Source organism: Zonotrichia albicollis, chromosome 2 (assembly GCF_047830755.1).
Source record: "Zonotrichia albicollis isolate bZonAlb1 chromosome 2, bZonAlb1.hap1, whole genome shotgun sequence".
Lineage (NCBI taxonomy): Eukaryota > Metazoa > Chordata > Aves > Passeriformes > Passerellidae > Zonotrichia > Zonotrichia albicollis.
The window spans coordinates 114,441,245-114,457,708 of NC_133820.1; the positions used below are offsets into that span (position 1 = coordinate 114,441,245).

Consider the following 16,464-nt stretch of genomic DNA (forward strand, 5'->3'; position numbering starts at 1 on the left):
TGGAGTGTTGATGTAAAACTGAGCAAGTAAATCTCCTTCAAGCTGCTCGAGAACTGGAGTGGTGTTTGGCTGTGCTGAGAAATTTGTCATTCTCAGTTGATTGGACCTGCTCTTCTCTCACTTTTAAGGGTTTAAATTGGGAATAACTGTCATTGAAGTAGAGTGATGCTGCAATCCAAAAAGGGGGACAAAACTCTGAATATGTTCATTGATATGCACTTGAATAAAGTCTGACCCATTGTAACAAATGGAATTCATTTTCTGCCTGCTGAAAGTATACATTTCTTTAAAATAAAAGATTTTGTCAAAAATCCGAGTTTGTGACAAGAAGGTCTGAGCTGGTGACAAGAGACTGAGGAATAAATTTGCAAAAACATGACCACTATCTGTAAAGGGCTTTGTGTTTAATTTCCTGAACAAGTCTGCTTTTCTTTCATATCATCCACTATTGCCAAGGTGCATTGTAAGTCTGATAGCCTGCTTTGGTATGTGGGCACTCCAATGAATATCTATTCCAGAAACACGAGGCAAATAGAAACATAATTATTATAGCCAGATTTAAATACATTTGAAGTATGTATGTTTCAATACATTGATTAATTTAATATGTTTGATGTAGGTACTGAAATGTAGTTATGCACTTAAATGAAGGGCTGGAGTATCAGTGAGGCTGAGGGTGTCTGCAGTTTGCATTTCAATTCACAGAGGACTGCATAGTCTTGCAGGAGGATTCAAGGCAGATGTAGATCCAGTACCCTAGATCCTTAGTAAGGAGAAAATGTGTTTCTTTCTAGTGAATATCTAGGTTGAGTAAAGAGTTTTATTTCTTTTGAGTACTTAGAAGTACAAAATAGTATAGCAACATGTCTTGGTTTGGAAAGACAGGTGTCTGCTAAGGAAGGCAGGCGCCTCCCCTGAAATGGAAAATGTAAACCTCCTCCCTCCAAATTGCTATAAATTTTAAATTAAGGTGCTCTCTGGCAAAAAAATATGGGAGCAGGAATAACAGTTCTTTATTAGGGAAGAAAATAAAAATATAAAATAAACAATGCAGTAATACAAAACAACACTGATAGTCAGAACACAACCTGACACCCTGTGGGTCAGGGTGTTGGTAGCAGTCAATTGGAGTTGTGGCTGCAGTGCTCCTGGAGTGTCAGGTGTGGTGCTGTTGGAACAGTGATCCTGTAGAAAAGGGTGTAGTCTTCCTCTGAAGATCCAGTGGAAGAGGCAGCTGTTCCTCTGGGAATCCAGTGGAGAAGCCGTGCTGGTGTTCCAGAATCTCCAGATTATATCTGGGTAGGAATGCTTGGCTCCTCCCTCTGGGTGGAGTATCTCCCAATGGGATGCTGTAGTTCTTATCAGTCATGCAGTGACATTCAATAGCCTGTTATCAGCAGATGTCTCCCTAGAGGGAGGATTGGGTGTGGAACAGATAAAAAAAACTGCTCACTTAATAGAAGACGACTGCCACACAGATGGCAAATAGAATACAATTTTCTTGGCAATCCAGGACACAACAATACACCTAGAATTGTATTAATAATAAACCATCACAAAAGTCATGGGATAGCAAGTGTTTTAATTATATGTGGACTTAAAATTCTTCCTGTTGGTAGTTTAGAGCTTTTCCTTCTCTGTCAGTAGCTGCAGTGTTATTGCAACAACTATGGCAGGGATTCCTAATTAATAGATGAGACATTAGCAATTTATTGTTTGGTTGCACAGGCATACCTCCCTTCCACACAAATAGCTTATTGCCTCCTGAGTTCCATAGATTTTAAGATCTATGTTTCACATGCCTTGTACTTAGTTAAAGGGGTTTTCTGTAGCCTAGACAAGAGGCAGGACTGAGGGTTGTGAGCAATATTTTTCTGAGGACAGTTCGTAGACATGACTTGCAGATTTTTACCAGCAAAGAACTTCAGCAGAGCTTCCTGAGCCAGCACCTGTGGTGACAGAGCAAGCCCCTCCTGGGCTGTAGTGGGCTCCCTTATCACAACTTTGCAACCCTACCTTCTGGTCAGCAGAGAGAAACTAGTTTAGGAACATATTGTATCAAACACCTTTGTATTTCATACCAGATTGATGCAGAGTGTAACTTTTGCCCTGCAAGAAGCTTGGCTGTCAGGTTGGCGTCCTCAATCCCTTTGCTTCACTTCTTGTCTTCTGCACCTCCTGCCTGCCAGTTCACACTAGGCAGCGCATCTCATGGGGAGAAACCTCATGCAAAACTTTTTATCCTGGTAATAAACATTCTCCCTAAAGTCTCTTCCTTCTTCATCCCTAATAGAGACCTTGCAGATTGCCATGCACTGCCTGTGGTCTCAAAAGAGATCCAAAAGCAGTGAGTCAGAATCATTGTGGTTTGGACGTGTGTAACTCGTCACAGGACACACAGAAGAACATAATGCTGTGCTGTCATTCAAATACCTGTGGAGGGAGCACAGTGCCACGTAGCCAGGCAGCATTTGCTGCACTTTTCCTGGTTTGCATGTGCAGTCCAAATTCCAAATATTTCCAAGGAATTGCCTCTACAAATGCAAGACATAATAATGGAAAAATAAGGGTTGAAAACTGCTTGGGGGTGCCATCAGAAACAATACAACAGAAAAGCTGAATTCACAACATGGAAAATACTGCCCCTGTATACTGTATTAGAAGAGTTTCTTGAAACAGGCTGAGATTGTCACTTTACCTTGTCAGCATCTGTCTGAATTTTCCCATTGTCTGGGTAAGTTCTCCGAAAGAGAAAATGAAACATTCTCTGAGAGTGAAACATTCTCTGAAAGTTTCCTTTCAGTTTGCAGTGTTGCTTCTAACTGCTGTACTGACTTCAGAATGTGTTCTTTGCTTATTAATAAATAATGTATAAAAATAATGTATAAAAATAATATCAGGCACTCATTGCTTTTGGATACATTCAAAGCTCTGGCTGGGAATCACTAAATGAGGGATTTAAGTCCACATATGAAATCACCATGACTAAAAGATTTTTTATTTAGTGGGCAGAAACAGATTGTTGAATTCTTGATTGCTGTGAAAGTTTCTCCTGCACCCAACAGGCCTGTGCTGCTGTGCCAGTGACCAGGCTATCAGTTTCAGTGTTCTATCAGGTCAATGAGAACAAGCTCAGGTTATACCAGTAATGTGAGAAGGAAAGGGAGATTATTAAATCACGTGGCACTAACCCAGAGACACTGATTCTACTTGCTCTCTGCTGCTCTCCTATCTTTACAACTCTCCCTGAATGTACTCTGCACTGTAAAAGTTGCCACATGGACAACTTCAAATCTTACCCCATTTGATTAATGACATGGTTACGAGGAAACATCCAGGCAGTGGCTTTGTGGCTCTGAGCAGCAATAAGCACAGCAGTGCAGAGCTGAGTGCTGACCACAGGAATGCTGCCAACAAGAAACAGTGCAGCAGGACAGCCACAACTCTGCACCAGCAGTCTGTGGGAGTATCCACTGTGTCAGGGGTAAGGGGGTGCTGGTGGCATCATAAGGAAGGTATTGCTGGTAGCATCTGGTGGTATCGGTGCTGCACTTTCTGAAAGTTTGGTTTTCAATTCCAGAGATGAAGATGATGTTAAAAATGAGCATAGAAAAGCAGAGACTCACTAACATCCACTTTACAGATAAGTTTTGAGTTTTCCTATTGGTAGAAATATGTTTAGGAGAAAAAAAAGAAGAGAAAAATGAGAAAAATTCTCAAAGAGTTTCTCATTTTCATTTATATTAAAAGCAAGTTAGAGAGGAGAAACTTTAATACAGACAGAAACTAAAACAATAACTTATTTGCAGAATCACACCAACATTACTCTGACAGCTTAACAAATCCATTAGTTTTGTCTGACTTTGACTAGAACAGAGAATATCTAGCATTTTTTAGGACTAGGCCTTGACTGACAGCAGTTTGGAATGCATGTTTTTTCCCTTTCTGCTCTTTTTGGAATCTTTTTCATGAGTGTTAAGAAGCAAGTTAGCATAAAACAAGTATTTCTAACCATTCTCCAGAGTTCAATAGAATAATAAACCTCCACTTCCAAACTTTGTCCTATCTCTGAATCACAGAATCCATTAGGTTGGAAAAGGCTTCCAAGATCATTGAGTCCAACCTATGACCAAACATCACCATGTCAGCTGGACCCTGGCACTGAGTGCCGTGTCCTCTCTTTCCTTAAACACCTCTGGGAACAGTGATTCCACCACCTCCCTTGGCATTATATATAGTGTATGTACACATATATATAAATGTGCATTTTTTTATATTTTATATATGTGTGTGTGTGTGTGTGTATATATATATATATATATATATATATATATATATATATATTTATAACATTATCATAAATAAATACATTTAAAAGGCAGAGGCTGGAAGCACCTACAGTCTTACAAATATGAATCTTGATGGAATTGCTCCAAATCTGCATTAGTGCAAGCAGGATGAGAAACAGGCATTAATCTATTATAACTTCAGCTCTGCTGGCATGACTTCCCTTATTGTTCAGAGGGGATTCACAGGACAACATTAATCACAGGCATGTCCATCAAGAAAATTTGCTGCAATTGTGTTTGTATTAAGTCGTTCACAATTAAACAGTAGCACAAGCTAGCTACTGCCTAGGAAAAGAGATGACTGTTTACACATTGTAATACCAGTGTATGGGGGGAGGTCGCACTGCTGGTGGAGCACTGTGACACATTTTTAAAGCCTAGAACTGAGATAGTGAACTGAAAAGCTCAATGTGTATCACAGACCTGTGTACACTGGGTCTGTGTTGTCTGTGCCTGACCAGGGGAGTAACAGAGGTGTCAGCGAGTCCCAAGCCATGCTGTGTGGTTTAGCTATTTTTGAAAATAGTATTTGCTAATTAATAATATTGCAATATGTTCTAAACTGGCTGCTTTTAATTTTTTTCCTCAAACTACATACAGAACAAAATGTTGGAACTTAGTGTAAAATACTTGCAGTTCAACATCTTCCCTCTTACCTAGTGAGTATTTGAAACAAAATGATAATAACCAGACCAGCCATGGACAATCCAACACCAATATAAGAAATATAATCCAAAAGCTTTTCATATTTATATTTTAAATGAAATGCCCAGAAAATCAATTTTGTCAGTTATGTGAGATGAGAAGAGATAAATTTCTTTTTAAAGTTTCTGTTTCTGGTTGCACATAGGAACATGAATGTTTCAGTAAAGTTATAATCATTGGTAGCCACTGCCAGAATTTTTAGGTCCCACGGAATTATTCTAGACCCCAAAACTAGAGAAGTTTGTGAAAAACACCAACCAGAGATTTAACAATACCAATCAAATATTCATCAAAATGGCAGATTAAATTATTCATAGTAAAATGCAAGGTGACACAGACTTTACAAAGCAGCTTTTAGCTTTTCATACTGGTGAGCATTCTGAATTTTGACTTCTTGGTCTAAGGTAAGATATCACAAATAATTATAAATTGAAACCAGTCTATGTTTGTTTAGTGACAATAAAGCAGCAAGTAAATGTAAATGTGTTCAGTGAAACAGAAAATGCCGTTGCTTTTGCATAAACAGATGGGAATCTTATTTAGAATATAGTCAGTTTATGCTAAAAGGACATGCATAACACAAAGGGAAATACAGAAACAAGTAACTAGTACAAATATGGAAATGCTGTTCTGTGAAGACAGTCAAAATGCACTCTAAAATGCTGGCACACTGAAATTAGTGACCACAATATGTGATTTTATCCAGGGTGTGTTTTGTTTAGAGAAGTTGAAATAAATACTGAAGGAATAACAAACATCAGAACCAGGCAGTCATTCATAAATATTCTCGTTAGTAAAAGAGGGCAATGTATAAAACTTTATGGTTGAATGCTTAATATTTACAGAGCAAGGCTTTCATAAACACATAAGCAGAGGGAGTAGTTAATACTAAATCCTCTGAGTTATTTACCCAGCACAAGGCAGTGCCATAGCCAGCCCAGACTCCAGGAAGCTCTGCTGCTCACCTGGGGACACCTCAGCCTTTAGACAGCCCCTCATGTGGGAGCTGCAGAGCTGGAGGCTGCCAAGGCTGAGCAGGAGAATGAACCAGGCCAGCCCTTCCCTGCTGAGGAGCTGCACCAGCAGCTGAGCACAGGCACAGGTCCTGTCACAGGGAGCCAGGACTTGCCAACACATTTGGCTATTCAGCAGCTTGAGCACAGCTTGCCCAATCTGCCAGATGTGCCACAGGGCAGAAACAAGTACATGGGGACACTCTAAACTCCTGTGCATTCTAGCTTGAGTGCACCTATGCCCTTGTATTTCCATGAGTTAGAAACAATCAACCAAACAAAAAAAATCAAACAGCCTCAGACTCTTCCCACTGAAGAAAGGACAATGCCCTACCATCAGAACAGCAAAATTAGTGCTGTGATTACACCTGCATGTTTTACAGTGTATTCCCAAAAGGACAAAGGCATGAGCACACAGCTGCAGCTCAGATGTGTCATACCAGGGATGGGGATTGCAAGGAGAAAAAGTCGCTACAGAGACATAGAGATAGGCACCAGCAAACCTTGTGAATTGACAGTGATTTGATTTTGAAAGGGGAGCTGGCAGCTACTAAACAATATATGGGTTTCATAAACCTTGGGAATTATATCAATAACAGCATAATTTGGCATTTTAAACTTACTTTATGTGCCTTTCTCAGTCAAGATGGCCAGTGAAATTACCAATTCAGTGGAATTATCCAAGTGATCAGGATTCAGGCTTCCACTGAGTAAGCATTAAAGCACTGCCAGTTGAATTATGTGTAAGTCAAACAACAGCTTTCAGGTTTTGGTAGCAGCATTACTGCCAACCAGAGCTGAATCCACACTGGAACAGGAAGCAAACAATGAAAAATGGAGTGGCCCTTCCCTCCCCTGCTGCAGCACAGTGGTGCTCATGCACTCACACACCAAATGGCATGCAGACATTTTCAAACATGCTTCTGCAGGGTACAGCAATTAAAACTACTTTTAATGAGCAACAAGCAGCTTGGAGTGCAAATAAGAAGTGACCACAACCATTCATGGTATTCAATAGTTCAATTAAAAATTATGAAGAAATATAGGAGTAAAAAAGTTTCATTAATTTCCTTAGAAATGACAGATTTCCTGGATCACTTAGCTGTATGGTTCCATGATGATCTGTCATATGTATGTGAGCTTAAAAACTTTGTCAAATATTGTAAGAAGAAGCCAATTACTGTTTTCTGGAGAAACCATGCCAAATTTGAATACATATTATATCTAAAAATTCAGGGGGATTGGCAAATGGACACTCACATAAGATCATTATCTGCAGGAAAGCAGTAACATCTGGCATCAGTTCCTGGTGGAGGAAGTCAAAGGACAAAATAGTTTTATCTAGGAGTGGGAGTTAAAAGAGAGCATGAAAAATTAACATTTCCCATATTAATATGTGTATTAGCCAAGTCACGTTGACTTTTTTCTTGTTTTCCAGAATTTTGGCTGTCTTGTGGAGAGAAAGACTGTCCTTCATAGACCTCTTTTTTTCATTCTTGATAAAGGACTAATGCACCCTAAGACAAATCCCCTCTGGTATTCCTATGGCATTTTATGGAATATGCTTTTGCTCACAAATGTCCTAGTTTAGCAGCACAGTCAGCAGTATCAGCTGTTACATACAGAAGCTGAAGAACATTTTCTATGCCACTTGATCTAAACACAAGAAGCCTGCACTATGCTCATGCACACATTCAGCATTTACAGATTTTTCCTTAGATTTTTCTCAGAATCCATATTAGTAGTTGAGAACACCTGCTATTCCTATGAATGTTAAGAGACATCTTCAATTTTTGCTGAGGTGGAGTGTGAAAATAATTATTACCCTTCTCTTAATATCATTTCTGGGGGAAAATACTGGTAAATGAGAAAAATATTATCCTAAATCCTAATATATGCACACAGTCAAAATAGCCAGACTTTTAATAACACTAAATAAGAAGTAGCCACACCAGAGACATTTACTGTTAGTGCAAAGTCAGAAGATAAGAGACTGCCTGGCTTATTGCCTTCAGATCTCACTTTTTGACTGGATGGGATTATTTTCACACTTTTACCAAATTAGAGTTCATCTATGTGATTTAAATCACTCATCTGAGTTGTAGCTTAAGCGAGGAAGTGAAATCCTAGATTATATAATAAGCTTTGTTATTGATGTTATGCTTTTGACTTAAGATCAAGAGAGACTGATTTGATCTCTCTCTAACCTGATCATCAGGTGAGACTAATGTAACTGTATTTCTACAAAATATCACAAATGTGCACTTGAAGAAATCTTGTAGGATTCTTGTAGGACAAACTGCATTCAATATCTATCTGTCTTGAGGGGAATGTTATGTTACACTGGCATGATGATAAAGGCTTTGATTACATGATTATACTGTTTTTCCATGGTATTGTTTTCTGAAAGAGAGAACAGAAATGGCAGTGACCAGTTAATGAGTTATTAATTGATTTTTGTTGTCAGTGCTGGGTGTGTGAGGTTACTTGGTTTACCTCTTCACATCTTTTCCTAACTCTGGTGAGAGAATTGAATTATTCATTTCCCTATGGGCTGGTATTCAAATGAGGTTCATCATTATTATGTCTAAGTGCTCTACTAACCTCACCTTTGTTATGCTGTTGTGATTTCTCAGTGTTACTGACACTACCATGAGAGACTGAGGAAAAGTCTGCTGGTTTCAGGTGCCTGGTATGAAACTCTTGTGATGACAGAGAAATGCACATATTTGAAGAACTATAGTTTTGGGTTTTTTTTCTTTTTCTCCTGGTCAATTCCAACTTATCCTCCAAGCACTGCAGAATGTAAGTAATGGACATCTGGAAAAATTCCAAGTGAGTAATGCAATTTACAGGTGTTGGGATGTAGATGTCCTGACTGACACCTGACAGCAACAGGAATTTTAGTTGAAATGGTTCATGTCTTCAGATTTCAGGAAAAGGTAAGTATGTACTTGTTCTTGATCTCAGTGTTGGTAGAGTTATGGTCAAAGATTCAGCACACCCTCAATTTTAGAAAATAAAACAACTGAAAAAGTCACAGACACCAAAAGTATTCTGGCCATTAGATCTATGCTTGCATTCTTCTATAAATAAGATTCTCCAGCTCATTTGAAGTTTGCATTTCTTGTACCAGGCATCAGCATGCATAAAAACCAACCAGCTAAGGGGTTTTTTTTCCCCCCAAAGGAGATTTTCAGTGAATATTCATTAAAAATTTTCCCAGCTGCAGTTTTCAAAAGAAGAAAGGGCTTACTTGAAATGTTGAACAGTATCTGAACTTCAGTACTGAGGTCATCAATAAGCCCAGGAGCATTTTCCTGTATTTCTGGTTCTGTTGACTGATACTTTCCCAGCTGTATCTGCAACAATTAGCAGTGTATGAGTTAGGATTTGTAATTCATAAATGTGTTCATTCTGTCTAGCTAAATCCAACAACACGCAGGACTTACTTCTCTGTGCCAAAAACAGAATCACAGAGGAGCTTAATTTCAGTGGAGCAGACTGGATTGCAACATTGGGCTGTGAGATGTTACTAGTGAAAGAAAATTCCTCCATTGCTTTCATGAGGCTGCCTCAAAATAATGAGTGGGATAAAAGTTATCATTATTTGTTGTTATACAGCTACAGGTTCAGTTTCTGAGCTTCCTGTCTGATTTGGTTCTCCAGTGGATAGTGCTCCTCATTTCCTATCCCCATCTTTTCTCTAAAGCAGAAGAATCCAGCAATGCTTACATTGGTGTAAATTGGGAATTGCACATTGGAATTGAATGGCAAACATATTTTAACTTGTTCATGAACTGCTTTCATCCTGAACCAGAAGGGGAAATGCTGTTGACTTCCATCTAGAGAAAATGGCAAAGCTCAAGTTACCTGGTTGTAGCACTGACAAGATTATTGTGGACGCAATCTGTTTGTTGGCATCCAAGATTTGACTCACTGCAGCCATTACTGCCACAGATGCCTGAATCAAGCAGAAAAAAAGGAAATATTCAAACGTAGTTGAGTAAATCACCCCATGAGCTACACACTGAATGGGCAAAGTAAGAACACTTAGCAAGCATTGCTTGAAAGTACACAACAAAGTAAAAAAGTAAAAAAAGGCATTCAAGGGAGCACAAACTTTGTGCCAATGGGTTCATAAAGACACATTTTTATTAATTTAGTTAGTAGAGATATAATTATTAACGTAAACATTAAAATTTCTGATGTACATCTAAACGGCTGATAAGGTTACACTCAGCTCTGAGAACAGACCCAAGGGTGATTCCACAAGTACATGCTCAAGGATGCTTAAATAACTCTGCTAAATGACAAAATTAATGCATTTGTTTGCAGTGTTATGTACAGTTAAGAGATAGAACAGTGTCTTTTCTGCTGTTGGAGGGGGGAACAGAATTGATATCACAAATATTAAGCCCCACAAGTCTTATTTTAGTCCTAATAAGACTCACCTGAAAGTCTTCTGAAACATTTGGCTTTTTCATAATCTGCAGCAGTGATGTTCTGTCAGGTCAGTTGGTCTGTCATGAAACTGAGGATTTGAGTGTTACTTACAATAATTGAAACCTTCCTGGAGCCCACAGTTTCAAGCTGTGAGGAAAATGTCACTTAACAGAAACAAAAAGAGAAAAGGCAAGAGTCACCACTTCATAGCATTCTCACACAAAATAAAAATATACAAGTAATAAAATAAAAATATACAAGTAATTTTCCATCCAAAATGTTTATGTTAATGTCAAATATGTGGTGTTTGCAAATTCTCCCTAGAGATTGTTTTCATGAATTCTTGGAGCATCTTGGGTTGGAAGGGAGCCCTGGAGGTCCCCATGTCCAACAGGGGCTGAAACCAGTCTGCTCAGGGAATCACTTTGAATATCCACAACCTCCCTTGGAAAACTGCTTGTGTTTGAACAGTGTTAAGGAGAAAAATATTATCTGATTTAGATGGAATTTCCTATATTGCCCATTGACTCTGTGGGCACTCATCCTAAAACTGCACACCTTGAAGAACAGCCTGGCCTCATTGTTCTCCCCACCTTGCCTTGAAGTAGCAGCAGGACCTCTCCTTTGTCTTGAGGTCACTGAGTTCTGAGTATATAAACTTCTCTGCACCTTTCATTGTTCCTTAAATAACCACAACAGGATTTTTTCAAAGGCCATCAAAGGAACTTGAGAAATGTCCTCTGGAACAATCATGCCTCTCAACACAGGGTTTATAACCTGCACTGAGGACATGCTCCTCACTTCAGTACATTATACAGACTGCCAGCTTGGAATAAATGTAAAAGGAAAAGAAAAAAAAACCAAAATAAAATAAAATAAAATAAAATAAAATAAAATAAAATAAAATAAAATAAAATAACCAAAACCAATTCTGCTGTTGGAGGTATCAATAAGAATTGGTATAAGCACGGGTTGGATCCAGTTTGAGTTAGTTAGCACTGAATGAATAGAGATTAAATGTCTGTAGCATCTTTAAAGTCTAAAAACAAAACCAAGTTGAGGCATCTAGCTGTACCTTCATATATTATATGAAGGTATAGCTAGATAACAATAAGAGACAGAAAATCTGCCAGTCATCAGGTCAAGTCATCTGTTTCTTAATCCCGTCAATTAATAACTCTACTGAATTGCTTCAGTAAGTGAATTGTCCTCAAATTATTTATGTTGAGAACTATCAAAATCAAGATTAATTCTATCATGCAGCTTTGAAGCATTGATAAAACTTGGGAGGTAGGTAGGTAAGAAAAGTGCATGTCTTGCATAGGGAGGAAAGAAATTTGCATTTATAATTACTGGAGATAATATTATTTGACTTGAAAACATCTGCATGTGCATGATGGACCAACAGTACATCATGAACACCTGTGTTCACTGTTTGTGGTATTTGTTGGGTCTCCAGGACGAAGGAGGAATGATGAATCTGACTCCATGTTCTTAGAAGGCTAATTTCTTATTTTATGATATTCTATTAAAGAATGCTATACTAAAACTATCCAAAATAATAGAGAAAGGATACAGACAGAAGGCTTAACAAGATACTAATGAAAAACGCGTGACTGACTCCTCAGAGTCCCAACACAGCTTGGCACCGATTGGTCATTGAGTAAAAACAATTCAACCAGCTGTTGGATAAACAATCTCCAACCTCATTCCAAAGCAGCAAAACACAGGAGAAGCAATCAGATAATTACTGTTTTCATTCTTCTCTAAGGCTTCTCAGCTTCCCAGGAGAAGAAATCCTGGCAAAGGGATTTTTCCGGAAAATATGACAGTGACACACTGCTCTTGCTTCCAACTTCTAGAATGGCCTTGGATTCAAAATAAGCAGTTCTATTTAAAAGTAATCAAATCCTTTTAAACCTGGGCTCTGGACACTAGCATGCACACCTCCTGCTCCCATTCCCCAGCTCCCCAAGCTGTCCTCAGCTCGCTAGATGGCAGCCTGACATCACAGCTCCCAAGAAACCCAGACATTACTGATGGCAGCAGAAAAACCATGTGTCACACCTTAATGGCACTGGAAATAGCTACTTGTAATGTTATATATTGCTTTGAACCGTTTAGTGAAGTTTATGTACTGGAAAAATGCAATATTGAGCTCAGGGGTTGCTCAGGAAAGAATCCGAGCAGGTGAAGAATTGGGTTGAAGGTACAGAAGTCAAGCAAAAATGCACGAGGAAAGGACTTCTCTTATTTAATGGGACTGTACCTGGTGGGTGTTTTTTTCTTTTTTTCTTTTTTTTTTTTCTTTTTTTTCTTTTTTTTTTTTTTCCAGCTGGGACTAGTGATAAGGAAGTGAAACACAGAAGCAGCAGAAGGGAAGCAGTCACTGTAATGTGCTTAGTCATGTTCACCTCTCCATGTTTTGCAGATACAGCAAGGCTAAGCCTTAGAGCTTGACTTAGGGAGTGATGGATTTTATGGATTTTACAGATGGCATTCATGCAAGAGAGTTTGAATTTAGATTCTTGATGAACAGAAACAGAATGGAAAGGCTTCACTCTCAACCCTCCTGAACATGTTGGTGTCAGTGTCCCCTCCTGCCAGTCTTCTCCGTTTTCACTGGTTTGGTGCCCTGGGTCAGCATCGCCTCTGCTCAGAGGCTTTGCTGAGAACTACAAATCTGACTGGGGAAATTGCAGGCCAGTTAAGAAATGTGGAATGGGATGCTGTGTTCAGGCAAACCCAAGCAAAATAAAATGATCACCGTTGGAAATTCAGGCCATCTGCAAAGCAGGCACATGCCAAGAATGCCACTGGAAAAAGGCTTTGGTCATTTATTTTGCTTTCTGCAAAGTTTTGAGGAACATGAGATATATTTCCTGTCCCAATTTTCTATTCCCACTCCCCATATTTTTTTTTTCCCCCAGGACAGTGCAGAATCTCAGAAACTGTTTAAGTAGTAATTTAAGATTACCTGTGATGCTAAGGAGTCCAGATTCTCATTACAATTCAGAATTTGGGGAGGCTTTAAAGTAGGAATTTTCCTTTCTCTGGAGCACATCTGGATTTCTATTGAAGTGCTACCTGTAATTTTCTAAAAGCAGAAAGATATGCTTTTAGTATAGAAGTTCTCAAACATTCACATGACCTCACTGGGACTTAAAACTGTTCTGTGTCTGTGACACCCTATCCAGTGTTATTTTCTGACACCCTATCCAGTGTTATTTTCTATTTGTTTGCAAAATTTTGTCTTTCAGTGACCATCAATTATTTAACTATTTATTGTTCTTTTCAGAACATGTGTTTACATTCGTGTACACTGTCCTGTCACAGGGGCTGATATTCTTTATGTCCAAGTCAGGCTTTTGTTATGTTAGAGCTGCAGAAATACATCTTTTAATTGGGAAGCACTGGCATCAGCTCTGAGCTGTCAGAAAGACTTTTTACCATGTCCTGAAAAACAGAGTTTATTTGTTATGAAAGAGATGCAAAGGACATGTGGAGCAGCAGCTGTGCAGCACTTACTCCTCTACAAGGTCCCTGGAGGCTGAGGCACTTCATGGAACCACAGCTGATGGAAAGCATCCTGAATCCTAATGCTAAATAGTAGGATATAAACAGATTGTTTTACTATTAACAGACTCTCCTCCCAGCCCCAGATCCATCTCAGCATATGTACCTGAAATTCTCTGCATTTGGGGCAGAAAGCTTTGCAGAAAACTTTGTGCTCCTGCTGCCTGAGCTACAGAACTCTGGCTTCAAACACAGACCTCTCATCTGGTAACATCTTTCACAAACCTTACATCTGCCTTTGGGAAATGGGAGCAAAAGGAAAGAAACACATAGCAGTCACAGTATCAGGTGCACATTCCTTTTAGGAGTGGCCATATTTACCCACTATCATCTGTTCAAAAATAGGGGTTTTATATTATTTTCCAAAATGCTCAGTCTCAGTACTGTAGGCACAGAAATTAACTGCACAGAAAGAAAAAAATAATATATTTCCAGATGAAATATTTTTAGCATAAGGATCAGTTTTCAAAAATGAAATAGTACTGAGACAAGAGAAGCTCATTGAATCTTTTGCCCCTAAATGAAATAAAAGCAGTTACGTTAATCTTATCTAAACCCAAGCTTCTAAGCTGCCACAAGTGATATTTTTAAAGTGAGTGAAGTCTTAAAAGCCCATACTTTTTGCCATCTCTTCTATTTTCACTGTTTTAGTCCTAGAAAATTTGAAAAATATTATGAAGCCTCATCTTTGGTATCTTAATACCCAGGCAGAAATCAGACTTGGTAACCTAATGCCACAGAATACAGCAGGGAACAAAAATACAGACTTTTGAACAATTAATGGGGAGCAGTCCTTTGGTGACTCTAAACCATGATGGGTTGGATTTGACTTTTGGTGAAGGATGTTTTTACCCTGTTTCTGCTGGACTGGGACAGGCTGAGCGCCCAGACCCCACAGCTGGTACTGGCTCCATCCAAAGGCAGAGTGTTGAGCCCAGTAAACCCTGGCCTGATCCAGAAGAGCAGCCTGCTACATTCTCATGTACCTTACTGCTATAACTAACACAAATTTACCTCACAAAGCTGCAAACACTTGGAAAAAATATTGCAGCACACAGGCAGAAAATTTTTGCTTCATCTTAAGACTTGCAACATCCTGTTTTTGCTAACTTTTGCTAATTCAGACCACATTTCAGCTGACTATGTCCCATTAGCAGGATTGACTCAAAGCATATTTATGGTCAGGGTCCTGAGGGGGCTTAGCAAACCTAGAGTGTTGTCTGAGTTCTGGAATGGGCTTTCATGCCAAATTACTTAACTTTCTGTGGATCTTGTTTTCTACAGGGTCTCAGTCTCCCACTATACCATGACACTTTCCTTCAACACAAATTATTACCAAAAAATAAGATGCATGATGCTGCAAAGATGAGCTCTGCCTTACAGCACCATACCTGAGCCTTGCTTACCAGGTTAGCAGGACAAGGTGTCTCAAAAATCTGGTGGAAGAAACCTCTGGAGGGCATCTAGGCCAATAAAAGGCTTCACAACCTCACTAGGAGACGTGCTGCAGTGACATACCTTTCTAAATCCAAGCATTTCTCTTCATGCTCAATCTCAGTGTCTCAAACTGCAGTTTATGACTCTGTGTCTTGCTTTAACTCTGGTGTTACTGAGAGGGTTTGGGTTTGATGGTCTTTGCAGCTCCCTCTCAGCTGAAGGCTCTGTTAGCCCTGCCCTCAAGTCTCCTCTTCATCACAGTGAACATGTTCGACTCTTTCCCACTCTTCCTGCAGGCCACCTGTCCAAAGCTCCTCACTGACCTCACTGCATCCTGCTGAACCCTCTCCAGCTTCCCTAAGTCTCGCTAAGCTGGCTTGCAGGTGGCAAAACTAAGCTTGTATTTCCCAGGGGTGCCTCACCAGGACCAGGAAGGGCAGGGTAAAAGTGTCCATCAGTCTGTCTGCCTTCACATAACACAGCTGCTCTTCCACCTTGTTTGCAGAGAACCACACACTGCTGGCTCATATTGAACTTGGCATCTCCTGTAATTCCCAGGCAGTTTCCAGATGCCTGCTCCTCTGTTGGAGAATTTTGCTCAGACATGGCTTGAAGGAAAAAAGGCCATGAAAATATACAGCTGATGGAAAAGTAAAAGGCAGCTGTAAGCAGCTAATTCTCAAGCCTGTTTCCCAGGCACATTTCTTTAAACAGCAGAGTTCTCAGGCAGTTTTCTCATAGCAGGTAAACATTCTATCTTTGGCTGTTTTGGAAAGTAAAAGTAAGTTTTGAGAACGATTCATATCAGGGTGAGAACACAAACCTTGGTTTCAATAACAAACCACAGGTATTGAAAACAAAAGGAGGGATTAATGTTTAATCTGTGACCTATGATGAGCTCGGATTTTGCAATATGTATGAGCTTAATTAACACTGTT

General features: G+C 39.3%; 1 protein-coding gene across 1 annotated transcript; it reads right to left on the reverse strand.

Annotated features, from left to right (window-relative positions):
- Positions 1-1,597: 1,597 nt before the first annotated feature.
- ADGRG7 (adhesion G protein-coupled receptor G7) lies at positions 1,598-16,132 on the reverse strand. Its single transcript, XM_074536210.1, is given in 8 exon segments — positions 1,598-1,650; positions 1,653-1,682; positions 3,300-3,491; positions 3,494-3,660; positions 5,006-5,119; positions 6,403-6,538; positions 7,328-7,408; positions 15,949-16,132. Coding segments are annotated over 8 exon segments (957 nt in total).
- Positions 16,133-16,464: the final 332 nt, after the last annotated feature.